The 27628-nt window shown below is 39.2% G+C and overlaps 1 protein-coding gene across 2 annotated transcripts in view; it reads left to right on the top strand.

Moving 5' to 3' along the window:
* NECAB1 (N-terminal EF-hand calcium binding protein 1) overlaps nucleotides 1–27307 on the top strand; it is a 42466-nt gene extending 15159 nt beyond the window's left edge. The window contains exons 4-13 of one of the 2 annotated variants that reach the window (XM_015855955.3): nucleotides 5484–5509; nucleotides 7043–7140; nucleotides 18589–18725; nucleotides 20748–20860; nucleotides 21141–21217; nucleotides 21689–21742; nucleotides 22179–22291; nucleotides 23403–23480; nucleotides 24604–24695; nucleotides 26945–27307. In XM_015855955.3, the coding sequence (XP_015711441.2) occupies nucleotides 5484–5509; nucleotides 7043–7140; nucleotides 18589–18725; nucleotides 20748–20860; nucleotides 21141–21217; nucleotides 21689–21742; nucleotides 22179–22291; nucleotides 23403–23480; nucleotides 24604–24695; nucleotides 26945–26973 (817 nt within the window). In that variant the 3' untranslated portion in view covers nucleotides 26974–27307. The remainder of the gene's footprint in view (nucleotides 1–5483; nucleotides 5510–7042; nucleotides 7141–18588; nucleotides 18726–20747; nucleotides 20861–21140; nucleotides 21218–21688; nucleotides 21743–22178; nucleotides 22292–23402; nucleotides 23481–24603; nucleotides 24696–26944) is intronic. The other variant, XM_085537233.1, reaches the window with a different exon arrangement.
* Nucleotides 27308–27628: the final 321 nt, after the last annotated feature.

Raw genomic sequence — 27628 nt, 5'->3', positions numbered from 1 at the left:
TGCCCAGAGCCACATCCAGCCTGGCCTTCAATGCCTCCAGGGATGGGGCATCCACAACCTCCTTGGGCAACCTGTTCCAGTGCGTCACCACCTTGTGTGTGAAAAACTTCCTCCTAATATCTAACCTAAACCTCCCCTGTCTCAGTTTAAAACCATTCCCCTTTGTCCCATCACTGTCAACCCGCATAAACAGTTGTTAAAAGGGTCAAAAAGAGAAGGGCTGAGATTGCTCTAATAGCAATAATTTGATATCTGAGAGCAAGATGTCAGCACTATCCTTGCAGCCATGGGAACCCATCTACCTGCATTAGCTTGTTCAATGTAACTACAATGAAATACGTGTTATACGGGACCGCAGCGCTTCCTTCATTACTCTAGTGGTAAACACAAAAACTCTTTAGTAATTTGACAGCAGTCTGTAACAGTGCTTATGGATATTGGCCCTTGGGTATTGTGTTTTTGTTTCAGTCACTCAGTGCTGTTCATTTATTGCTGTCCAATACAAGTACACTGAAAAAATAATGAACTGGAAAGTACAATCAGGAAACAAAAAAGATTTAGTAAAAAACAGCATGAGATACTGACAGACTCTGTAATAACATAAAGTACAAGTGAGCTAAAACTATTTTTTTCCAAAGATGAATTATTCAGTGCAAAGAAAAACAACAACAACAGCAAAAAGCAGGAGGAAAATATACATTAGCTTTTGCCCATTTTTTATAGAAATATATAAAAAATATAGATTTTTTTTGAGTGAACAGCAGTTTCAGGTACATTGCGCAGCCCTGGCATGAGGAAGGTGTGTGTGCTGCTATTTAAGGGACTTAATTGCAGGTATTGACTTCAATCTTCAGACTTTTAAAAATGGCAGCTACAGAAATCAGTTTGGAAATGAAGTGCAGAGAAAAAGGGAAGATGCTGTTCGGAATGAGTTGATTATACAGTTCAGCATTTCATGGCTGAATAAAAGAAGTGTAATGAGAGTGATTGACAGAGTTCTGATGCCAACAACGGTCCTACGGTCACACAGACAAGATGCAAATAGAGTTGCTTGGAATTTTTCCATGCAAATAGTTATTTTTAATATAAAATTCAGGGTTTTTTGCATAAAATAAGAGACTCAATCCTACTGAAACGAACAAAAATGTAACAAGCCATTTCAATTCAGTGTTCTAAATGGAACTGACCTAGAAGGTTTCATTTCAGATCAGTTCTTCAGAAGACATCAGCAATGAGCTCACTGTTTAATGGCAGGGGTAGCTTCCATTTGAGATAAATTATTTTGGAATGAACTCCAAAGCTGAAGCATCATTATCATCTCCTAAAGGGTTAAAACCTGCAATGTACCTCACCCATGGCAAAAGAGCCATCATGATGTTGGCTCTTGTCTCATTTAGGCAATGTGATTTAGAATCTGCTAGCAAATGGCTCTGCAGCCATTGCACAGTTCTCCGGGGATTTTAGCATCCACAATTTTTAATAGCATTATTCAGGCACTTTTAGAAACACAGGCATAGCTGAGGTCATTAAGGTGGCCAGCCATCCATGAAGTTCATTGCATCCTTGCCTAATGGGAAGGACAAGGGTGGTTTTTGGGAGAAGTTGATGGCAGAAAAAATCCTTTACTCCCTCCTCTGCCCCCACCACATGCAGAGCAGTAAGTGACAACACTGAAGTTATATCTTGGTCTGAAGCTAACCATAAGCAAGATGTACAGTTATTTAGTATAGCAAAATCTGGGACAGTAAAACAGTCCACAGCCCCACTGCCCATCTTGGAGCTGAAAAAGTCTATCTATATTTGAGAGACCAAATGATGTGTGGTCCAGTTAGCACTGGGTCTGAAGCAGTAGTGTGTTTGGGGAAGCAAGAAGTTTGGCTTTCCAGGGATTGGCCCCTGAGCCCTATTTCATTTTGCCCCCTTTTCCTCTCCTCCCTTTTCTGTAGAAAGAGTGGTGATGCATTGGGACAGGCTGCCCGGGAAGTGATGGAGTCACTGTCCCTAGAGGTGTTCAAGAAAAGGGTAGATGTAACATTGAGGGACACGGTGGGGATGGGTCATTGTTTGGACTAAGTGAACTTAGTAGTCTTTTCCAAACATAATGATTCTATGATTCTGTGATCTCACTAATAGCCGAAAGCAGGTTTGCCTCCAATTATAAGAAACTTTGAACAAACCTGAGCAAAAAACTCATTGCTGTTGCAAAGGAGACATGAAGCAGAATGTCCTTAAAATGCAAGTGTGCGTATTCTAAGTCTCTTTTACACAACATTCTCTGTAGTGTTGGAGCAAGTGCCTCATTTGGCTGACTTGAAGTGGGATGTTATGCAAGCTTGCTGCAAAGAGCTCACAGCTTTTGGCTGAGAACATGCACAGATGACTATTCAGCTGCCCTTGCACAGTGTATCATGACATTTCCTTTCATTCACAAATTATATACTTCTGCTTAGCAACAGGAGATGCCAGCCTTGAGCTTTACTCCCTGAAACCAAATTTATCAGAGATGTGCAAATGGGCACAAAGAAAATGTTGGTTCAAGCCTCTGAAATCAATTCTTCTCAGTCCTGAGAATGGAGACCTGGCATACTATACTTCTTCAGTTACAGTCATAGTAGCAGAGGATATCCTAAATGAAGTTAGTTCATTAAATCTTAAATACAGTATTGTGTTCTTCAATAAAATAACTGCTGTAGATGAAGAGAGTCCACACTGTATGTTATTCCTTTGCTGAAGGGATGTCACTGTCCATCAGCAGATAGGTGGAGTGACTTCTACCTTCCTGCTCTGGCCAGACCCAACCCATGGCGGACAGTGGTGGACAGAACCAGGGAGCGGTCACAGCTGCTTCACATGCCTCCATTCTATACCACAAACAGACACTTTGGCCAAGTGAATTTGCTTATATGTTTATCACTGAGCAACAGGTAATACCAATTTTTTTATCAGACAGTAGCATATTTGCAGTAGACCTTTAAAAACTGCTCACATTATTAGGTAGAGAACATTGTAGACACAGTCAGGCATGTAAAAGCATGACATTTAGTAGTCAGAAAGCAAACAGAGCACAGAGGTTTAAAAAATGATTGTGCTGATGTGATGTGAATGCATTTGGTTACATCCCATCCTTTGGGCACTTACCAGGACCAGAGTGCCTGAGCCTGGATGTGCGTCACCATGCAAATTATACATTCAGTGCAGTTAGATTATAGGTTTGAGCAGAAGCACCCTTGGCATGTATACACACTGAAATGATGAACAGGTGCCCACTGTAAACCTGAGTACCAAGCTGCACAAACAGCCCCTTGGTGTGTGCCTCACTTATCTACTGTTAAAGTATTTCAAACTTCTTCAATTGCTTCTGTGACATCCTGCAAGTTGCTCAAAGTTATTTGTGTGCAGAAAAAGAACAGCAGGTTTGCTAACAGTCACATTGCATAATGAAACGTTATATTTCTGAGAGCATGAAATAATCAGTGACACAAAAAATTAGTGTCCCACCTTGAATAGAATCAGGCATTCTTGAACAGTTCAGCTCCAAAAGATGTTTATAACAGAAAAGTAAATACCAGGAGGATGCTGGAGTGAAATCCACATTCTTTTTGTCATGTTGTGTCACAGGCTTCTTGAGTACTGTTGCACAAATCACTTCAGACGCTAATTTTCTAATTATCCAAGTGCCCAATTCTAATTGAAAATAAATTCAGCGTCTAAATACTTTTCCATTTTCAATTGTAGTCCATTTGCAACTGCATTAGTGAGACTAATGCAGGTGTTCTAATGGCAGCAATGCTGGAATCCTCTGAGCCATGTCATAGTGCTCTATTAGTACCACACTGCTGAGGATAGAGAAGGGCAAGGACCAGTATGAATTTTAATGTGAAATTTGAAAACATCAAGCAAATTTGACTGGCTTGCAATATAAAAGGCTCTTTTTTAAACACAGTTATCAAGATGCAAATTGAAAAGTACAAAAACATTTTCAAAGAGAAGGATTAGCACAGAAGATATGAAGGGGCAGAAAATGAGCAAGAGGCAGACATCAGAACAGCAAACTCCTGCCATGTAATATCCTGGTATTCTGTTGCTGCTTTTTGTCTGTGGTCTTTTATCAGATCTCAGTCTGCATTTGTGGACCAAACATCTGCAGTGTTTCAAAAATGACTGCTGATTGTAGAAGTGGTTGCAAGGAGATCAGCCATGGTTAAGCAGTGATGTCATAGTGATCTATGGTGAACAGCCCTAAGTATTCATGGACACTGTTCCCATCAAATAGCTTGCTGATCTAGGTTAAGTTTCTCAGCGCTAATTCTTACAGACTGAATTTCCCCATTGCAGCCATCTTGCTCAGTCCATTCAAGTGCAATTCAGGTCACCTATAGTTAATGAAAGTTTCAGGAAAGCTTCATTTACATCATCAGTTAAAAATGCCCAGACCAGAGCCCTGATTACAAAAGATTCTGAGAACACAGGATCCTGAAATTTCTGTGTATTATTTATTTCTCATAAATAAAAGTCAGATTTAGGAAAGTTAGCATGTGTGAAGATGACTTTGAGGTAAAAATGTTTCATAATTTGATTAAGAAGTCAATTAAGAAAAAAAAACAAAAACCAAAACATTAAAAAGATAAGTGAAAAAATCGTAACTGCAGTCAGCCATTCAGTATTCACCCATCAGCAAGATTCTAGAAGGATATTCATGCTTTTAAGATTCTTTAATAATCAGCTTCTCCCTGGGAAAAGTCAACATGCCAACCAAGATGCAGCTCAGATGGTTTCTCTTTTGATTCTTAAAACCTCAGAGAGAAAAGAGTGCTTAAAAGTCCATCTGGCTGAAATATGTTTGAAGAAGTCTTCAGTTTTAAAGAATACTTGCTTACCTTCATGTACTTATACTATGTGTGTATTTCATGACAGTATGGCAATGCAACTATTATTTTCTTGTCACTAATTTTGCTGCTGGAACTGTTTTGTATGGCCAGAAAGACTTACAGCTTCTCAGCATACATAATCTATCTCTGGTTTTGTCCTCCTGTTGTACTTCATCTTGTGGAAGAAACGCCAATGGAAAACAAACATTGGGTTTTCTGTTGTTTAGCATGGAGGGCTGAACAGAGCCATGCTGTCCAGCATGACAGACACAGAAAAAGAGTGCAGGTAGGGGAAAAAACAAACAAACACCCACAAATTCTGGTGTTAAAATGGATTTCTGACAGCTCTAAGACTCCACAGCATAATGCACAGGGGCTGGGCAGGTGTTGGTAAGTAGGAAGGTGCCATGTCTTGAATGTGATGTGGAAGGGAAGCTGTGGGGAAAAAGGGCTGCAGCATGGCTCAAGAGGTACACAGTGCAGCAGGGGCCATGCTAGAGCCCAGGCAGAGGAGCTTCATATTCCTGTCAAAACTGATCTTTGAGTCTTGCCATCTACCAGTGCAATAGCCGCCATGACTGAGCTCACTAACGCACTATTCTCTTATCTTTCCAGCAATCTTGACACTGAAGAGCTTTGCGGTAAGTTCCTCATTGAGCAGGAAGATAATCTCTGCCTGCAGCAGCCCCTTGCAAGTGAACATACTGTGTGTTATAAGATGATATTTCTTTCGGTCTAACCTTTGTAGTTCAAGCAGAAAATATGTAAATTACATTGAAGCAACTACACTTGAAGAATGCAGATGGCTTATAATCTTTCAGAGAGTCATCCATTTACATATAATGAATAAGAAAATATTTTTCTTAATCCATACTTCAGACTGTCCAAGCTTTAAGAACTTTGTTCTAGTGAAGAGATCACACCTCAGTTTCCTTCCCTATTGGATACTTTTCTAGTTCATTGCTTTTAAAGGTAGGAGTGTTTGGGCAATTCTGAAAAATATTTTCGTATCCCACTGGAGGGCAGTTCATTACTTGCCTCCAACTCAGTTCTGTATGAACAGCAGCTTGACACATTCTGTCATCCTTCATCACAAAAACCTCTTGCAAGGCTCCAGTGGCCCAATGACCTACCTCTGTGTCCTGCTCCTGGCTGTAAGTCATGAAGATTTTTTCCCTGACTTAGGGGTACTGTTTGAAGCAGAAAGTATTTACAGAAAATTTCTTCAAGTCCTCCCACAGGATGTCAAACAGATTGTTATGCTTGTCAAAAGCAGGCTATTTCTGGGAAAAGATGTCAGCAAACAGTGCCCTATCGGATTTTTCCATGGTCAGTGATGCTAAAGACTTTTAAAAAGTTGAAAACACTGTAGATTTGAGTGCCAGCTGGTGTATTTGCCTGCAAGGTGACTCTGCCCATGCTCAGGAATCCACTGAGGGGATTCTCAACATGTGGCACATACATATTTAGTGACTTAGGCAAAGTTAGTTGTGCTGTGATGACTCCCGCTAGCTCAGAATCTGGCCATTACTATAAAACCTGGCCAAGGAAGAATGGAGCTTTGTTCTAGGAGCAGTACACAGCTTTTAGGGTGGTGTGTGCACTGCAGGCCTGCTCAGTGCTCACCCCACAAGCTGAACCCACCAGTCAGCCACCAGAGAGCTGGCCAAGGTGTCAGCCTAGCACTGACTTTTTTTCTTTCCATTTTGATTAAATACGGGCAGCTTCAGCAATCCTCATGAAACCTGAGTTCTGCAGCTCCCTTCTAAGTCTTCCACAGATTTTGCCTGGGGTGTTTCTCATTCGTGAATCAGGTGCTGAGTTTACCCAGAATGTGTTTAGTCTACAGTCTGACTTATTTCCATAGCTCCTCAAAAAGGGAGCCTCATTTCTGGGGCATGAATGCACAACACATTTTCTTTCTAAATCATTGCATTCAGCCTCAGCAATACCAGGCTTTGTCACCAGGCTCCTGAAATACATCTATATTTAGAAAATATTATCAAAATTTCAAAGTAAAACCATTCCTTTCATTGTAAGCCTTGATCACTTTCTATACTTAGATAGCCAATAAGAATACCATGGCTAACTTCAGACTTGAATATGTTGATATTTGATGAAATATCAAATTTTCCAGTAATGAATAGGTGACTTGGATATTCTTCTTCTTTCAGAATATTTTTCACAGCATTTAGGAGAGTATGAAAATGTTCTCTCTGTTTTGGAGGACTTAAACATTACTATACTGAAGGCAATGGACAAAACAAAGAAGGTAAGTAACAACAGTAAATAGTTTTTATATTTGAACATGTGTCCACTATATTTATATTGAGACAAAGTTGCTTAATTATATTTAATTTCTTTCAAATATACTTGTTTTTGTAGAAAAAGTCCAGGAGGAAAAGGCTTGTCAAAATGGTCCAGTATCCCAGCTGTAAGGTTTGAATTAATCAAAACTGTCTTTGTGATTGATAAGAAGGAGGTTCTTCATACTGCAGTACTCAGAGAGGATTCCATATCTCTTGCTAAATGTGTGAAAGTAATATCAACTTTTGAAGACAGTCTGAATTTTAAAGAAATAAGCTCTTGGAGTAGAAAATGGGAGTAAAAAATTCAAATAGCAAACTATGCTACTGACTGCCATTAAATTATGTAGATGTACACAGGTGTCAGATTTGTGTTATTGTTAAAGGTAGATTCCAGGACAGTTTTAAAAGATTTTAAAGGGCTGTTGCAACTCAGTTCACTCAGCTCAGCTCAGTCACATCTGCTCATGCTCACCTCCCAGTCCGGTGTCTGATCATTCATGATGAGCTTTGGTACAGAATCACAAAGGACCTGGTACTTGGTCAGGTTGATCCTGGTTCCCAGTGGCCTCATCACAGTGATCCAGCCTGTCCAGATTCTACTATGGGGCCTTCCTATCTCCAAACAGATCAACACTTCTTCCCAACTTGGTGTTATCAGCAAACTTACTGAGAGTACATTCAATCCCTCCATTCACGTCATTAATAAATCTATTAAACAGGATAGACCCCAGTACCTACCCCTGGAGAACATCATTTATGTCCAGTTACAAAATGGAAGTTAATATGCTTTTGGGTAATATGGTTTTTCCTTGGCTGTCTTGTAGCTAAGTGTTCTTTTCAAGGTGGAAAAAATTCACAAGCTGAGGCAAAACCTTAAATGCAGCTGAAAGTATTCAATGAGATCCCATGGGGGAAAAGAAATAATCTGCATCCTTCAGTCAATCAGCAATCAATGAGGAATTCTATCAGAGAATGATCTTTGGCATTCAGGCTTTTGCAAGAGTACAGCACTCATACATTTTACATGAACTGACAAAATAAAGACCTGGAAATGTGGCTTATTTATTTAGAGCTCAAGCCAGTGAGCTGAATATCTCCCAGTTTGTGCTGTTCATCTAGTGAAGTGAATGCACACTGACTCACTGCCCCATTGGGGTGGGCACTAAAGAACAGATTAATTCATGTGAGCTGTACGAAAATCAAAATAAAAAATACAAAACAAAGCACCACAAACCAAATGCTTGATTAACCACTTGCATAAAATGCTGCTAGAGGGCAGGACACGTCAGCTGATAACTACTGGAAGTAAACAGAACACGGCATTTAAGAATTACTTAGAAATTAATTACAGAGGAGGAAAAGTAACAAGCATTGGCCTGACTAGAAAATGGATAAGAAAGTCTGGAATAATAAATGTTGTATTTGCTGTATTTGTCTCCTTTAAAGAAGCCATTAAAAATATATATTTAAGTTTAACCTCTCTGACTGAAGATTTAAAAGGTTTGCCTCTTGTAGGAATATCCCAAATAACTATATCTTAAGGGTGGTGAAACTACAGCAAGGCTAACACTGAAGAAAAACCACCTTAATTCCATTTATTTGACAATGTAGGAACACCATCAAACCCAAAACATGTTCTTAAATGTTTCAAAACAGAGCTTCCTGACAAAGATATGATCATCAAATAAGGCATTGTACAGAAATGAAAGCCCCAGTTCAGTCTCCAGAGCAGACAATGAAAATTCATTTCTCAAGAAACAGATATGCTGCATGATCAAACCATTGCAGTGATTTGATGACTTGGTTCAGTTCTCAGGGCTGCAGAGTGCTTTCCATCCCTCTGCTTTTTCATAGGTTTAGGAAAGCTCAGTGTCTTTCAGGCTCAGCTAAACATCCCCAGAAAATGTGCCATTTCATATAGGTGGTTTTAAATACCTGGGATGGAAGAGGCTTGCCACTTCATTTTATTTCTCTGCTTCAGCGTCAGGTAAACAATTAGTCCTTCCTATAGAAATACCTACTGTCCAACCAATCTATATAGCTGATTCTCAGCAGATTCTTTGCATTAGAGGCAGCTGCAGAGCTGGAGCTTGGGATAAATTGTTCAGCTTGTTTCCAAGGTAACCCCTGACACATCTTAGTGAACTGCATCTCTGAAAATGTGGAAACTCAATGAATAAACCTTCCCTATTTCAGCTATAAACCCACAAATTAAAAAAGTAAATGCAGAGTTCAATGTGTTTTTCTTCAGATGTAAATCTAAATTTGTTAAAAGCGTATGTAACATTATGCAAGTCGTATCCATAAGCGTAGTACCAAGCATACACCAAAAAGCGTTTGTATATGAAATCAATTTGACTTGTGTTTGGTTTGTTATGAATTTACCATGAGTTCTGGAAATCACATGCATGAATGAACACCTTGGATTCTGTTTACAAATAGACCCAAATTACTCAGCCTTTAATCAGAAAGGTCTCCCATTGGTGGAGCAATTCAATTTGGCTTTTCTATGGACTCACCATTTTCAGTCAAGATCAACCAAATCATCCCCATCACTCAAAATTGTTTCTGTGTGTAGATGTTTTTAAACCAGCAGATTAGCAGATAACTGACTCCTGCAAGGCAACTGCAACATTGTTTCTGTGTACTCTGTTGGCCTCTGTGCTTTGGAACATTGCCGCAGTTTTCCTGAACCAAGGTTTTCTCTGGTCCCCGTACTATGTGAGAATGAAAATATCCCAGTCTTTTAGCAGTTTCAGTTTCCAGACATTATAGGGCCATTCTGGAGTCAGATCTTTCCAGCTTAACCAAACTGAACAGCAGCTTACTGTTTGAGTGATCTTATTCAAACAGATGGGAGCATCCCAGGACTTGATCCACTACAAATGAGCGCGATGAGAGCAAAGTCTAAATTTCAGGATTTTTACTTTGACAAACACAAGGCAGCAGCATATCAGATAAGAGGATAGGAAGTGCTCACTGATGTAGGAACAGTTTGTGCTCTGTTGCTTCAAAGGATGGTGCTAAGATGAAGCACGCATCCACAGAAGCACTGGAAATCTCTCCATCTCCCTGCCCCCAACATCTGTTATAACAATACGTATTTTATTTAAATATGCTTCTGTGTTATCTCAACTTCCCTATTGCCCAAATTAACATAATACATTTCGCGACCTGCATTTTTATTCCAGTCACATACAAATGATTGGAAGATAAACTTTGCAGTGCATAACATATCATATAAAATCAGTGAGGATTGGGAATTACTGAGAGCAGCTCAGCCCAGCAGAGAAGCTTCCTTTGGAGAGCAGCACTGTTTGGACACTTGCTTGTTTCTTTTTTCTGACAAGCACAGTCTGTGTAGTACTCATGCAGATCACCCTGTGAGCTGTCTCAGAGTGGCTTAAAAGCAGCAGATCTGACATAAAAGTGACCAGACCTCTAGCAATTAAATGCTTCATATCCAACCCATTTCTTTTGTTGTATTGTTATACTTACTAGGTCATATATTTTAATTCCAAGAACAAATAATGCAGTAGGTTCTATACTTTTATAAAGTGCAACCTACAGCTGACTTTTATAACTAACATTTAAAACTTACAGTCAGTGAGTGAGAGTAGAGCTTGACCCTGTATAACTTCCTCTCTGAATACAAATCCAATAAAGCCAAAATAAGTGGATCATTTTCACGCAGTCCATCAAAAGATAAGAGATAAGGAGAGAATATGTGATGAAGCAGTGCTGCCCAAAGTGATAACACACATTCAGTCAGATCCTAGAATGGTTTTAATGCAGCATAAAAAAAGTGTTTGGGGAACATGAAGCTGCCTTGCCCCCTCAGCAGTACCAACTGCAACACAACAGAAATTTCCCTCATTCGCTTGTCAGCAAAATAGGAATTGGTTTAAACAATAACTGGAGATATCTCCTTCATGTTTTCCTCTGCAGTTTCTTTTCATCATCCTTATTTCATTGTTTTCACTCTTTTCTTCCTCAACAATACAATGCGTTTCTTGAATAGACAAAAGCCAGAAAGCACTGTGGCCAGAACAGACGCTTTACATGTTCAAAATAGGACCAAGAGAGATATATACCTCTGAGTGCGCCCTTCTTTAAATATAGATGTACAGGTCTTCTTTTGAAGATAAAAGAACTGTGACCTTACAGTGAAAGGAACAGCAGACAAACATACGAAGTGAGGACACTGCAAAGTTTCTCTCTTTTTAAGCTGTGAAGTCTCACAGCTTTGCTTTGGATGAACTTTAGTTCTTTGCAAGTATTTTGTGGAGAAGACCAAAACAGTCTGTCTATGACAGCCAGAGACAAGGCTCAGCAAGTTAGCAAAGAGCACATAAACAGCATGGTTTAGTGGAGAAATATTGGTGGTAGGTGGATGGTTGGACCAGATGATCATGGAGGTTGTTTCCAGACTCGGTGGTTCTATGATTATATGCATGAAACAGCAAAATGCTGGATTTACTGACTGACACAGAACATCTAATTCTTTGCTTCTATGAAGTCATTAATTTTTCTGCTTAGGAAGGAGGGAAGGAAGGAAGGAAGGAAGGAAGGAAGGAAGGAAGGAAGGAAGGAAGGAAGGAAGGAAGGAAGGAAGGAAGGAAGGAAGGAAGGAAGGAAGGAAGGAAGGAAGGAAGGAAGGAAGGAAGGAAGGAAGGAAGGGGAAGGAAGGAAGGAAGGGGAAGGAAGGAAGGAAGGAAGGAAGGAAGGAAGGAAGGAAGGAAGGAAGGAAGGAAGGAAGGAAGGAAGGAAGGAAGGAAGGAAGGAAGGAAGGAAGGAAGGAAGGAAGGAAGGAAGGAAGGAAGGAAGGAAGGAAGGAAGGAAGGAAGGAAGGAAGGAAGGAAGGAAGGAAGGAAGGAAGGGAGGAAGGAAGGGAGGAAGGGAGGAAGGGAGGAAGGAAGAAAGGAAGAAGGGAAAAAAGAAAAAAGAAAAAAGAAAAAAGAAAAAAGAAAAAAGAAAAAAGAAAAAAGAAAAAAGAAAAAGCCAGTGCAGCCTTGTTACTACTGAAAACAATAACGATTAGTCTAAAAATAGGAGCCAGTTAGAGAGGAGATTATAGGAGCTGAAAAAGTAATGCAGGGACACGCAATTCAGTTACAGACAGTGCAGTTATAGTAATAATGCAAATCACTGCACTTAGATGTGTTGACAACCACTATGAACCAGAACACCTTGATTTAGTTTTTTCTTTTAATTGCATATTTGAGTAATAATAACAGAAGAAATTATATAAATTGTCTCCTTAAACAAAATAGCTGGAAAAAAAAAAACCAATAACTACAAACAAAAAACCTATATGAGAGTACCTCAGCAATAGGGTTTCATGACTAACATTTTGTTTGAGTGAAAATGAAGCTTCAGATTGCTTTTTTGTTTTGTCAGAACCTGTGTTAGACTGGCTGGCAGCAGTTTTTTTTCCAGAATCATTGTCTTGGTCTTTTTGAAACTACACTTTTTGCAAATTAACCTTTCTCAGAATTAATATATTGAATAACTGTTACATTCCCGCTGCCTGAGATTAGTGTCAGGCAGGTATCCTGATTATTAATTTTCATGTGTTAGCTTTGAGTCTAGTTCATTATCTTCTTAGATTCATTGTTACAGTCAGTAACGATGTCAGTCTAAAATACCACAGCCATCTACCTTTTTGATGTTTTCGCAAGATAGCCAGATTCCATTGGAAATGCAGTTCTGGAACAAAAAGGAGTTATTCCTTTTATTCTTTATTTAAAATAAGTATTTAAATAAAAAAGAGAAATAAATCTATTCAGGATGAAGATTACATAAAATCCGAAGGTAGACAAATGAAGTTCAAGACAGGGAGAGCAGCAGTGGTAATACTGCTGCATGCAATGACTATTTTTAATACTGTAAGCCAACTGATGAAAATGTATCACTGCAGTCTAACGTATATATAACTTAACAGCACACAGCTAATTCTTCCTTTACATTTTTCAGCTTTGGGGCATCTTTTAATAACAGTCAGCTCTGTTTTACTAGTTTAAATGGACACGTATCGTAGCTCTTTCCATTACAGTGACAAAGATTCTCATAATTATCAGAATGTGTTTAAAATCTCATAATTCTCTTGAAGTTATGAGACACTAGTTAATAGATCACAGACAAAGGAGAGTTTTGGGAAGAATGAGCACTTTTGAGTTTCACATCAGAAAACATCTCAAAGTATTTATCATCCAGCCAGTCAATCAAATCAAAGGATTTGTGCTTCTGGAGAAAATGGTGCACTTTCACCTGTTTTCAGCTGTCTTCTGGTAAAAACCCAGTGATAAGTGCCACTTGAACGGATATAAGAAGATCATACCTAAATTCCTTTCCATTTATTTTCATCCCCAAATTTTTGAAGAGAGAGACTTGCCATTGGTTAGGATTGGAGTCTGGATCCCTTTTGCTTAAATCCACATAATAAAAAGTTCTTCAGCTGTCTGCTATAAACTCATCTGAGGAGATGAATGCTGGCAACAGTGCTAAATATATCACCAGTTGCTCTCTGCTACCAGGCAGAGAGAATCCTATGGCTAAGCAGCTATTTTTATGCTAGGGCATTATTAAATGATATTCTGGGATTTTATTGCACACTATTTTCTACCTATAAAATTTAATATCATGACAAGTCAAGCCAAATAATATTATGCAAGTCAGGTCAGTGCAGATAAATTCAACAAGCTGCAAGAAATTAATTCTGACTGGTTGTGCAATCACATTTCAGAGATAAATCCCTTTCCTCTTCTTCTCAGGAGAGGAAACTCTCAGGAACTCCTTTGCTCTTTGTGGAAGTCTTGCACTTCCTGGGTCAGAAGGAGACAGTACTCAAACTCTGCCAAAAATGATGTACTAAATAGCCAGAACTTAAAGAATGGAAAGGAAAGAAAGAGAAGGACGTAGCCTTAATTAGTTAATATCCACACCTCTAAGCAAGAAAGTGCATAGAAATAACTTCACAAAGAACAACAAACAAACAAGAAATTAATTTAATTTATCTGTTCTTCTGTTGTCTTTGATGCCTTACATCTATTCATACAGCTTTCTCTCAGGAGCAGTGGCATTACATTTATCTTGCTGCCTGCTGCTATAAGGCAGTTACTTTTCTCTATGCTACCAAGTGCTCTTAGTAGAACTTAATAGTTTGGGATGTTATGCATCTGCTCGCTCTTTCAAAGAGGATATGTTAAAAGTCAAGTTTGTGTGAAGCCACTGAAAAATACAGTGAGCATCATTGGGTCTGGCTTCTGTTGAAATTCTGATTTTGTTCCAATTCCATTATGATACTGTCCTACTGTCTGAAGAAATAGGTCCTCGTCACTGAAAGGAAAGGGCATGAATTTGTTTTCTTCTGGGTAGAGTTATTCTGCTTAATTTTGTATCCTGAATTTAAAATCATAACCTAGGGCAATGTCCTATTAATATTGTACCTACACATACAGGGTAGATCTATTCCTGCCTAATTTTGACTCAACGATAAGTACTTTTCAGTTGCCCGAGGATGTTTTCTGTAAAGATGTGCAAGTAATTTTTTATTAAATGAATTTGAGATTACAAATAAAATAGGAAGTTTCAGTTATGTAACAGTACTAAATGCAATATGAAGTGCTACAAATAAAGTACAAATAAATAAGTAAATTAAGTAAAATAATGCTATACAATGTAAAATAGTAAATGATAGGAAAGAGAAACTAAGGGAACTAGGTTTGTTCAGCCTGGAGAAGAGGCTGAGGGAAGATAGGATATCTATCTAACTAAGGCAAGGGAGGTTTAGGTTACATATTAGGAGGAAGTTTTTCACAGAGGGTGGTGACGCACTGGAACAGGTTGCCCAAGGAGGTTGTGGATGCCCCATCCCTGGAGGCATCCAAGACCAGGCTGGATGTGGCTCTGGGCAGCCTGCTCTGGTGGTTGGTGACCCTGCCCCATAGCAGGGGGGTTGAAACTAGATGGTCACTGTGGTCCTTTTCAACCCAGGCCATTCTATGATTCTATGAGTCTATGATTCTCTGATGATTATGATCTACAGAGCTGGCCCTGCTCTGTACAGAGACTGGAATAGATGACTGGCAGATGTCCCTTTCACATAAGTTTGTGGGTCTTGTCTCATATCCCATCTCTTCAGAAAGATTTCAGTTTTCTTTTTGTTCCAACCACTTTTAGTTTTCTTGCTTCTTGATAAATGAACACAGGCATCCTCATCTTTCTCCACATCAGGGAGCTGCTTTTTTGATAAAGGAGTCAGCATCAGGTCACCTGAGGGCAGAGGATGGGGCAGGAACCAGGGCTTGCAAGGATCCAGAGTCACGACCTGTAGCAGCTGAGAGGTGGGCTCCCTCAGGGGATACTTAAGTCTCCAATACTTCTCCTTATACAAGGATTCCTCTTCTGCACGTGTTAAGGTATCTGTAAGTCAGTTTTAAAGGCCACGGTGACCTTTTCCATAGGGAAATCCGTAATTATATGCATTCTCAGTAGCATTAATGGGAACTCAAATCTTAGCTGCTCAAAGGTCAGTTGTCTCTCAAGGAGGGCAATGTGGAAAATTGCCCTCATTGACTCACAATCAGTAAAACTAACAACTAGAATGATACGTTAGCAAAGACTTATTTCATTTGGACTTCCCAAACTGCTGTGTAGTATAATGTGTATGCTAATGAACTGTAATTTGAAGATAATGACATGCAAGAAACAGGTCATTTTTTAAGTATAAGTACAGAGACCATCAGTTGATCCCATTACTAACTGAGACAATGCCAACAGTATAAATACTCTGCTTACCAGTTAGTCTGATCATAACATAACATACACCTAATAGATTGGTACATATTTTAATTAGTTCAAAATCAGAATGTTTTTTCATCTGGTGAAATGCTCTTTAGATAAGATAGAAATTAAGACTCTTTTCTGTAGGAAGTAGAATGGTGAATTGGTAGCAAAGCATGGCTGGTAATTCCTCTTTGTTATGAACTGGAGTTAGGATATAATTTGTATTGTAGCTGAAAATCTTTTTCGCTCCATGACTCAAATTATTACAGTGTTGGCAACTCGTAAATGCTTATTGCTTTTTTCCCATAACTTCTTACTAATTAATTATACAAGTAGCAGTTATGTGTCAGCAGGCAGGAGTTTGGCACTCAACAAGCTGGTCAGACTTTCCAATCTGTTACGTGGAAGCCACACTGATTCTCCACAGAAGGAAAGGAGTCCTTCGATTGGGACACACAAAGAGACCTCATTTAAAGCAACAGAAGTACTTTGACTGGTTTCAGTTCATGAATTAAACAGGTTTGCAAATATGATAGGAAGTTAAATGGAGCTTTAAATAATATCTGTAGAAATAGTGTTATGTTTTTGTTTGTTTGTTTGTTTTTTAATTCTCTAATTAAAGAAAAGCTTTAAATAACCATTTACCTAACTGGCTATGACTACACATACCAGTATTTGGGTAAAAGACGAGGAAAGAGTCTTTAATAATTCTAGACTCCCACAGGTGGTGTTAACATCCTGCCTAGCTTATCTTTATCTATGTACCTGATAACATAGCCCTAAACCATTTTCAAAGACCATAGGGACCTTTCCCACTGGGAAGGCTTTAGAGATAGATAACACTATGGGACAACAGAACAGGAACAAAAAGAACTAACTCCTGGTATGTGTATGAACACGGAGTAAGTCTGATTAAAAACACATTAACTTTCATACGTAGGAAGGCATTTCTGATGAAATCAGAAAGGCGTCAGCTTCAACAGGGATCACATAGCTTGTGTTTACATTGTGCCCCAACAGCACAGGCCCACCTGGGCAGTCTGCAAAATTAAACATTATTGATGTACATTTTAAGTTCTAATTCAGCATGCTGCTATTGGATTTACTGTGAGTGAGAAGCTATAATGAGATTATTTTTGGATATCCAGAAATAATACTCTTTTAAAAATTTATAAATAAGAAGTGATTTGGTTGTAGTGTGCCTCACACCTCATTCATTGGAAGAGAGCAGAAATAAATATAGATGGTCATGAAGCTCCTGCCTATATAAGTAATTCTGATAATTCATGGGTGGTTCCTATTTGTGTTCTGATTGAAAACATAAAAATGCAAAAATCAAGTAAATTCAAAGAGAATTCAAAAATTGGGAGGAGCTTAAAAACACCCCACGTGCATTGCCACAAATACTCAAAGAGGTTTTCAGCTAGAGTAGGACGCAATGCCATTACATAACTAGCTTTCTTTAATACTAGCAGACCATCATGTGTCAAGTGGAGTGACCACAGAAATCTTTCATTCAGTGCTCCTTGGATACTATGATACCCTTCTGCTATCTGCAGAATGGATTTAGTGCACAACAAGATGTAGGGCAAAAAGTGGGTACCAGACTACCATCCTAAGAGCAGCAGATAACGTAGTCATTCATAGTCTGGGACATGGAAGGCTATTTTACTTCTCCTTTCTTGATGAGGGCTCTACTAAGTAAGCAGAGGCTCTAAGGGTCTCGCCTAGCTTCTCTCTTGCATTTATTAGGGGGAGCAGCCAGCTTTACTTGTGTGCACATCTGGGCTACTCAAAATGCTGATGTTGATCCTGTCCTTGGAAATATGATTCCTGGGGTGATTGATAGAGTGTGCAATTGTAAGAATTCTTCAAAAACCTTATTCTGTTTTAAACGTAAAGTTGATTTCTTGCATACCTTGACACCATCTGATGAAACTTTTTCAGCAAAGTTTAAGTGATGCTGGTATAGAGAAAAAGCATAACTGTCGTTAATGAACTGAAAGAAAAGTGGCTTCCAAAATAACTAAACAAATAACGGGAACCAAAACCTGTCAAGAATTGCTACATTCAAAATTCACCATTTCTGGTGCGAGCCAAACTGATGATGGGAAGAGGCTTTGGGCAGGGCAGGTGTTGGGTGATGCTGCCCTGGAAAACTCCACCTGCAGTTTGGCAGCATCACCCATCACCTGCCCTGCCCAAGGCCTCTTCCATCATCGCTGGCAGAGACAGGCCGCTGGGCCAGATAAATGACATTTCACAAGAATGGATGTGAACAAAAATTCTAAATTTGCCTCAATAGTTGTCAAGTATATCTTGGCTTACCGATATGTAAGAAGTAATATGGTATTGCAGTCAACTGGAGTTAAAAAAAAAAAAAAATGTGAGGAGAAGGGGTTTTTTTAGTAGAAACTATGCTGGCAAAACTTATACTTGGGCCTCTCTTGTCTTGAGTGGGAAGAGTGTCCATACCTGGAAATTCAGAGGTCCTACGTGGTTTGTCTGTATAAGCACCAAAACTTCCAAGCTGCTTCCTTTCTCAATTAAATCAGAATTTTCCTTCACACATTTCTAACACAATATGCAAATCCTCAGCAGTTTCTTTTTAATGTAATTTTTAGGACTATCAAGAAGCTTCTAATTTGGAGCAGTTTGTGACTCGCTTTCTCCTGAAGGAAACGCTGAACCAACTGCAGTCCCTCCAGACCTCCCTGGAGTGTGCCATGGAAACCACAGAGGAGCAGACTCGTCAGGAAAGGTTGGTAGCCAGCATGGAGGGAGGCCACCACAAACAACCCAGATATTTTGTGTTTCATCCAGCACCTTGATGCAGGGATTAACAGGATAAGAAATAAGAATAAGAATTCTTTTTTCATTCTGCATAGGAACTCGCTGATAGTTTCCCTCAGACTGACTACAGGAGGTTTCCACTCTGACCATATGGCGGGCTGCATGTAGGAGTGAAAAAAAGGAGAGCACTTTGTTGTGTCCTAACCTTTGATCCTTTGACTTCTTTTAAAATCCATTGACTATCTAATATCAAATGCAGAAAGATCAATGCAATGTGTAGAACTCTGAAATAACCAAGGTCACTGAATGCCTCTTTGCTTCTTCTGGCTTTATGTTTGTTGTTTGTTTTTTTTCCATTCCTGGTTGTACAACAATCCCATCACGAAGAAGAGAAACAGACAGGGTCTTACGTGTTACAGCTTCTTGCTGCAACATGAGGCCTATAGTCTTAGTTCACACCTAAGTCTATAAGCTCTACATCACCTGGGTAATCAGTATCCAGGTTTAGCTGTATTTAATGGCATCTCCTCATTGATGAGAGCCTGTAGGATCAAAGGCTGCAACATTTCTGAATGGGTGCCTGGCTTCATGGACTTGATATCCTCTGTATGTTATTATAAAGATGAAAGGGAGAACCAAACACAAGCCTTTGTGTTTGATGGGCTAAGATCTCAAAACTTCTTTATGTTTTAAAATGCGTTGCCTTTTCATACTGTCATTCTTTTAACTGCTTTGCTGATGGTTCTGAGATTCCTGAAGTACATGAGTATCATGCTGGGGTTTTGTGCCACAGCTTGACCACAAGAATTACACAGGTTTTAAAAGCTGCACAGGGCAGGCACAGCATATAAGTGCCACTATTTGCACATACATCTTTCTAGGCTCCCTACACCACTGGTGAAAGAAGTCTCTAATGGCCACTTCAGAGCTGGAGTCTAACTTAGGTGCTCTAAGCTATCCTCTGCATTAATCACATACTGACTTGCCTTCTAGGACAGCATCTCCAGCCTCCTGAGTACTTGTAACTCAAATGACTACCTTGGAAATGTAAAATTGAGCAATACAAGTATCCCTTTTGTTGCCAGCTTTCTCTTCTGTATTGATTGCCAAGTAGGGCATTACAGAGAATTCTTCCTCCAGCTTTTTCTTCCACTACAGCTTTTCAGAAACATCTTCTTGGATAGTCAGTGTGTGTCATGGCAAAGAAAATGAGGAGCTATGAGCTGTTGAAGCAAATACCATCCTTCTTGCTTTCTGAGGTAGCAATAGAGAAGCAAGGCAAGCTGAGCATTCAAACTGCAGCTATTTTGGAAAAAATGTGGTTAGTTCCTAGACACCTCAGTCCCAAAGCAAAATTGTCTTCATTTATGTTTGAATTAACACAGGGGAAAACTGTCTGAAGCATAACCCCACTAAGGCAATCCTAAGCTAATTTAAGTCTTCACACTGGGGAACTACCATAATTTGGCTCTAGTGTTAAGAGATTTTATCTTGTTCATATGTGGCAGTAAGTGCTACCCAAAAACACTACCTTAATACAGTTAAATTTTCTTCAGTGTGAACTTCATCCCTCAGTTTCAGCTGCTGTGTAACCCCAGTTCTGCAGAGATGGTTCCACAAGATGACACTGCGGGGAGGGCTCCTCAAGCTCCTCAAGGCCAGAACCATGTCACTGACAGACCTCAAGCTTTCACTCACTGAAAGATATGCTTATGCCATCTTAACTCTCCTTTTTTTTTTCCTTGTTTATGACAAGCAATGTGGTCATTAAAGTCATTAAAGACACAAGTAATTATTTGTAGCAAAATTATCTGGAAAAGAATTCGGTAGTAGCAATAGATATTTCTAATATAATTTTTCTTAGTTTAAAGAGGCCGATACAAAGAGATGAAGGAGAAGAAGCAGGAAAAGACATGCGTCTGAAAACAGAAAGAGGAGACATGCTCTCTCTGTTGCATTACCTTACGAACTGTCCTGTGTTCCTGTGCAGACAAGGTCCAACAAAACCAGAAGTGCTCTCAGTGCAGTGGCCAGGAAAACGCTCAGCTCGAAGGCTTCAAAGGAACAACAGCCTATCACCCAGTAACCCTCAGTTTAACACAGGTATGGCATTTCACAATATAAATGTCTATGTAACACATATGCATAAGCAAAGAAAAAACAAATCTTCATCTCAAACCTTTAATTTAGATGTGCTAGCTAATTCAAAATTAGGCTTTACATTAATTACACCTAAATGAACACTGAAGTGATTGCAGCACGGTCTTCTTTTGAGAAGCAAAATAAGTTGCAAGCTGAGTTAATGATTTTTACAAAATAGATGAAGATGGTATGTTCCAGCACTTAGTAACATTTTCTTCTTCGTTATTTATGTTTTCCAAAGGCTGGATTGAGGAAGAGAGCCAGTGGATGACCCAGATAAGCAGACTCCAGAAGCTGATTGACAGGCTAGAAAAGAAGGTGTGTATTTCTTTTCTTCTGCTTGTTCTTTCATTTTCAGCAAAGATTTCTGATCCAATCTGTCATAATCTCCCCTAGAAAAGTATATTCTGCATAGTTTTCTTTATGCAGAAAGTCTGCTTCAAGTTACCATCCTTTCTCCTCTCTGTAGTCCACACAGTTTAAGATGACATCTGTTTCTTCTGAATGAAGACCAACATACAGTTGTGAACACGCAGATTTATTACAAGTGAAAAACTACCTGCTCAGTATTGTAAAAAAATGTGGCAGAACACTGAACTTAAACACTGAAACACACAAGATTCTGCAAGCAGTGTTTACATATGGTTTGCAGATAATAAAGAAGACAATTATAATTGCTAGAGGTGGAACAATATAATTATCAAAATAATGTGGTGAATGGTGAGACCAATGTACATCTGTAGAACTGCTACCCATAGTTCTTCTTTTCCTTTTTAAACTGCCTGAAAGGACTTAAAGCTTGAGCCATTTGAAGAGGAAGTTTTGGAAGAAAATGCAAGATCTGTAAGTATTTTCCAAGATGATGTTTTGGGGTTTGATTTTCAATGCTGGGTTTTTACACAACAATCTCAACTTGTCTCTTAAAAAAGGATAGCTTTTAGTGTGTAAAATACAATGTGAAAGAGACAACAGAAGAGAACTCAAAATTCCCATACAAAACTTTAATGCTAACTTCTACACTGCTTTCAAAGGATGCATTCAAACAAATACAAAGCTCATGCAAGAAGAAAATGGTGTCACGGCTCCCTGGGTCCATCCAGCCCAACCCCTGATCAAACAGGGACACCCAGAGCAGGGTGCCCAGGCTCATGGCCAGCAAGATTCTAAAGATGTTTGATGACTGCATATTCTGATTTATTATAATAGCCTTTTTTTAGTTTGAAGTACAAGAAATTTATTAATACAACATTATCATCATTATTCCTATTTTTTGCTTTAGCACATAATGATTGTTCAGCGTCAAATGTCTGTGATAGAAGAAGAAATTGAGGAATTCCGGCTTGCTCTGAAGCAGTACGTGGAGTATGCTTCTGCTCAGAGTGGCTGTTTGCAGTAAGTACAGCATTACTACCACAATCACAGTCCTGTGCATAATCTTCCTGCCCCCCAATTCCTGCTGTGACCATAAAGATAATCCCAGAGATACAGTACCATTTTTAAAGGCTTTGTAGGTCACCATTTCACAGCTTCTGGAAGCTCCTAGAGTGACAACATCTATTGGAAAACTCATCTGCCATCCATCATGGTAAGTGAGCGACCAAGCAATTTGTCTTCCAGTTCCCTGCTTGGAAGCTTTGAAAATCTCTCCCTTAGTTTGTCACTGTTAAATTCTCATTCCTAATAAAGAATGTAAAGAACTGAAAAGCAAAATTGTCAATAGTGTATTTTTGCTTTGCTCCTTTTCAAATGAAACTAGAGCAGGGTTAAGAATAAGTGACTCACCACTATACTGAATTTAACAGACCTGAGAATGCTACTAATATGCACATTACAGACCAGAATGAAATAAATATTTTTATAATGTGTACACAGTATGGATCTCATGTATTCAAAGGCTTCAAAGTCTGCCTGCCAGGTCCCTAATTAACAAGCCTTATTGCTATGAGATCACCACAAGTAACAATGATCCTATCAGCAGCATTCATAAAAACAAGAAAATTAAGCTGGAAGAACAAAGAGTGTTACTCCCCATGAGAAAGAACATCCAACTTCAGTGACTGCACACCTTACAGGAGTGAGAGCTTACACCATTTCAGAACGCAACTTAACGAAGGCAAAAACTTTCTCTTTCCCAAGTTCGGCATTTGGCAGGTCTGCAATGCCACCTATTGGCTGTGCTATGTATCTAAAAACTGTGTGTAATTTCCCTACGTGCTATGAAGCTATGAATTTTATTATCTCAATACAATAAACAAGATAATCTGGTGTACACAATCACAGCTAAATTATGGGACACATTTTATCCATGATAAATTGTTAGCTGCATGCCTTAAGAACAAGTAAATAGTATCAGGAGATATTATTTTCAAAGCTTATCTTCATTAGAAATCAACCTGTCTTCATACTTTGTTGCTACATTGTGCTCTCAAAGCACCTGGCCTGTGTCTCACAGATAGTTTCGACATGTTTGATTGAATGAGTTCTGTCCTACATTTTTTCCTAGTGTTTCCATACAGAAGCTTCCAAGCGATTCCCGTTTCATTATTTATGAGTTCTGGGAGAATAACAGTGTCTGGAATAGGTAAGCGGTGGTTTCTTACTGGATTTGTTGTTTTAATACATATATACAGGAAGGCTTGATGATTGGAAAGCAATTGTGTGCAAGAACTGAATACAAATTAACTACTGCTAATTGATCTCCTCTTATCTTCCTTATGAGGAAAGGCTGAGTAACCTGGGCCTGTTCAGCCTAGGGAAAAAAAGACCGAGGGGGGATTTGATTACTGTTTATAATTATCTAAAGGGAGGTGAGAGGCAAGTGGATGAGGCCAGGCTCTTCTTGGTGGTGTGCTGCGATAGAGTAGGAAGTAATGGTCTAAAACTTGAATGTAGGAAGTTCCATACATACATGCAGGAGAGCCTATTTAAGGTAAGGGTGATGAATCACTGGAACATGTTACCCAGAGAGGCTGTGGAGTCTCCTGCTCTGGAGATATTCAAGACCCACCTGGATGCCTACCTGTGTGACCTGGTGTATTGAATCTTCTTTAACAGAGGGTTGCACTCGATGATCTCTTGAGGTCTCTTCCAACTCCTGCAATTCTGTGATTCTGAGAGCTCTTGCTAAATAGATCACATTGCTTCAAAATAAATACAATTACTAAAGACTAAAATATAATGATGCTTATAGATAAGAACATCAGAAGAACACAGCCATAGAATAGAGACAAGTGCATAACATTGGATGGGCAGCAGTTGATCAGAGACAAAAGAATAAAGAAACAACAGCTTCAGCACAGTTCAGTGATGCTGTTGTAGGATACTGCAGGAGCCAAGGAAGGAGAGAGGAGGTGCAGCATCCAGCAACACACCCGAGCAGCACTTGCAGGGAGCTCTGCCAAAGCCTCCCAACAGCACGTTGCAGCACCTCATCAGATTCCCAGAATGACTCTTTTGGTCAGACTTAGCAGCTGAACAAAATCTCTCCTATGGCATGAACTGCAAAAAATCTCATAGTATCATAGTCTCGTGCGGGTTGGAAGGGACCTTAGAGATCATCGAGCCCAACCCCCGGGATTCGAGCCTCTGTGTAGCAGAGCGGCACTTCTACCACTTGCGCCACAGGGGATCTGATAGACATAAAAATATTTAGTCTCTTAATACTTGTCTTCTTACTCTCTATTTTTTTCTTAACAATGATTTAGCCACCTTCAGATGAATTACAGCAAGACGTTCCAAAGAAGTAATGTGGACTTCCTGGAAACTCCAGAGCTCATTACAACAATGCTAGTTCCTGGTAAACACCATTTATTTTCCACAAAGTTTTATTTGTTGCATGTGAAAAGTTCTGCTGTATTGGTGTGTTCCTTATATGAGTCCAATGTGTAAGACCACTCTTTAGTCAGTTCTGCTTTTGTAAATTACGAAGGTGGAAGGGACTCCAAATGGTTTTATTTTAAGCAAAAACAAGCAAAGAAACAAACCCAGAAAATGCATCAGCAAAAATAAACCCCGCTGCTTTATTTTATATGGTATGAAGTGTTTTGATAGCATACACTATTTAAGAAATTATCTAGAGTATACAATACTATCTGCAAATCATAAAATAGACTCTGTTCAAGATCTTCAGGCAAAGAAAACTGCCTCCTGATGAACTCAATTTCATCATATTTACATTAACTGAAGGGAGCACTAATTACTAGTAATTAGAATTTATTAACCAGTTTTACTGTACATGCAGTGCAGGACCCTGTATGTCTGACTATAGCCTAAGTTTAAAATAAAAAGGTAAAATAAACATACTACCTATGCTTATACCCGAGGTCTCCTTTGAAAAGATGAATATACAGACCTCATGAGCCAAACCCTTGGTTGTAAGTCAGGATTCCTGCAATACAAGCGGATTGCACTTATGAACAAAGAATCCCTTCAATTCTTGTGTCTTACTGGAAAACTGCTGTATTTAAGATAAATTTGGCTATAGGAAACAACGCAGCATTTTACCACACTGTCTTTGTGTTGAAGAGCTAGGTACAACCAGCAGCATTCCAAGAGTAGTTTATTCACAGCTAGAGAATGTGCAATTAGTACAGAACAAAATGGACACATATATTGTTTATAAATGCCTAAATGTGTGAAATTGGATGCAGAGTGCACGCAGGTACCTGCAGAGAGGAGTGCGGCCTGCAGTTGCCATGGAAATGCCGCATCTCGGCCTGCACTCCTCAGGGCTGGGGCAAGCAGAAGTCACACATTCACTGTGTTCCATAGAGCATCTGGAATCTACACGTCTGACTAGATAGCTGATTTTTGTTCTTTTATTTAATGGGAAGCGTTCCACGTATATAAACTACACAAATTGCATATGTATTTGAAACAGAGAAAATGTTTATAAAGGAAAAAGTGGTGACTGCAATGTTACAGGTGAATTTCATGGGAGAATTTTAAACACATGGGAGAATTTTAAATGGAAATCATTGTAAAATCAGGAAGGAAGAAACCAATCCATTCAATTAGTATAAGATAGGCCTTAGTCTACAAACAGATTAGCTCGGATGCAGCTACACCTCTTGGCACATCTGGATTAACTAAGAGCTGATATGATTCTAAATCACCACCTGAATCTGCTGCATTACATACAACCTGAGTTAAAATGAGCACAGATATACTTATCCAGCTAAGAACGACTGAGGAAGACATGGTATTTCAGTACCATAATTCATTTATTATCAGTTAATACAGTTTACAGACACAACCGCTGGTACAAGTTGTGTTAATGAACTTAATCCCCAAACTGTACAGCGCAAAACGCACAGTCTCTGAGCAGCTCTCCAATAAGGGCACTTGGCACCTAAGATATGGGCACAATCCCCTCCTTCTTTCCTTGTTTCTCTCTCTATAAATCTCGCTGTTATTCTTTGCAAGATTTCAATTTTAAAAGGCCAGCGGGGAGGGACTGTGGGGGAAGAGCTACAAGTATGTTTCACTTTGGCCCTATGTATAATGTAGTGATTGCAGATTCCTTTCTATGAAAATGCCATTTTCCAAGTCACTGTGAGGCAAAACAAAATAAAAACAAAACAGCAGTATCAGGATTGAATGATGTCACCAGGAATGAAAGTCACTGAAGGCAGCAGAAGCACCCAGGGGACGCTGCTCAGCAACAACACCGTCACATGCAGCAGAACAGGCAGCCCCTCACAGAGAGAATTTATGTGGTTTGCTCTCTGGGATCTGGGCGCTTAATTCTCTGCAAATCCACCTCAGACACGATAATACTTCTTTGGATGTTATCTAAAGGAGATATAAATTTTCGTGCTATTGCCATTCTCCTACCAATTATGATCAGGTCTCCTACTGTTGCATGTGTCCTTCCCCTGCCTGGAGAGGTTCTGTCCTTGAAAGTGTGCAGCTTTTGTATAGCTGCATATATACTGACCATTTCTTTACACCAGCAGTGACTTATGCACAAAAGCTATTCTCTTTAGAAATTTTACGTGATAGAAACACTGCATATGTAAATACATGAACTCTTTTCTCTTTCAGCATCGTGGTGGGTCCTCAATAACAACTAGAAGCCGTGACTCCAAGTAACTACGTTATGTTTTTCACTACAGTAACACTGATTTAACAGCGTACAGGTGTGCCGGGTTAGAGGTTTATCATGTGATACTGCTCAATACTATGGATGTGATCTTTTCTGTGTTAAGATATGGAAAATCACATTTATTGCCTTCTGTTCTTGTGATCAGTTCAGAGAAATAATGCTTCGTAAAAGCTGAAAAAAGACAACTAAGCTCATCTGTTAACTGTGTAATTTAGTCCTGTCACAGAAACTGCATCTTGATTGGTGTGACTGAGTATTTGTGAATACTTTTAGTCTTGCATTAATAAACAATTGTTACTTAATGCTGCTGCTTTCTCCTCTTACAGAAGAAACAGGTATAAACTTGAGAAGACATTTCCATAAATGCCATAAAGCTTATTTAGGAGAATAATTGAATAATTTTGTGTGTGTATGTGTGTGTGTTAATGCTGTCATTCAGGAAATTTTCTGCCCAAGAAAAGACAAGGCAGCACCATTTTCTCTTAAGAGTTCCTATAGCCCCTGCACTCTCCTCTGCCTCACAAGAGGAAACATGAATCTGCCTGCCAAACTGCTTGGATCCACAGGTTTAATGTTTCACAGCTCATTTGCTTTGAGCTCTGTCTTGAACATTTAGAAAATCA

Source organism: Coturnix japonica, chromosome 2, assembly GCF_054131305.1.
Source record: "Coturnix japonica strain WE chromosome 2, WE-NBRP24, whole genome shotgun sequence".
Taxonomy (NCBI): Eukaryota; Metazoa; Chordata; class Aves; order Galliformes; family Phasianidae; genus Coturnix; species Coturnix japonica.
Note: the sequence above shows the minus strand (reverse complement) of the source record. Positions and strands in the feature narration are given on the sequence as shown.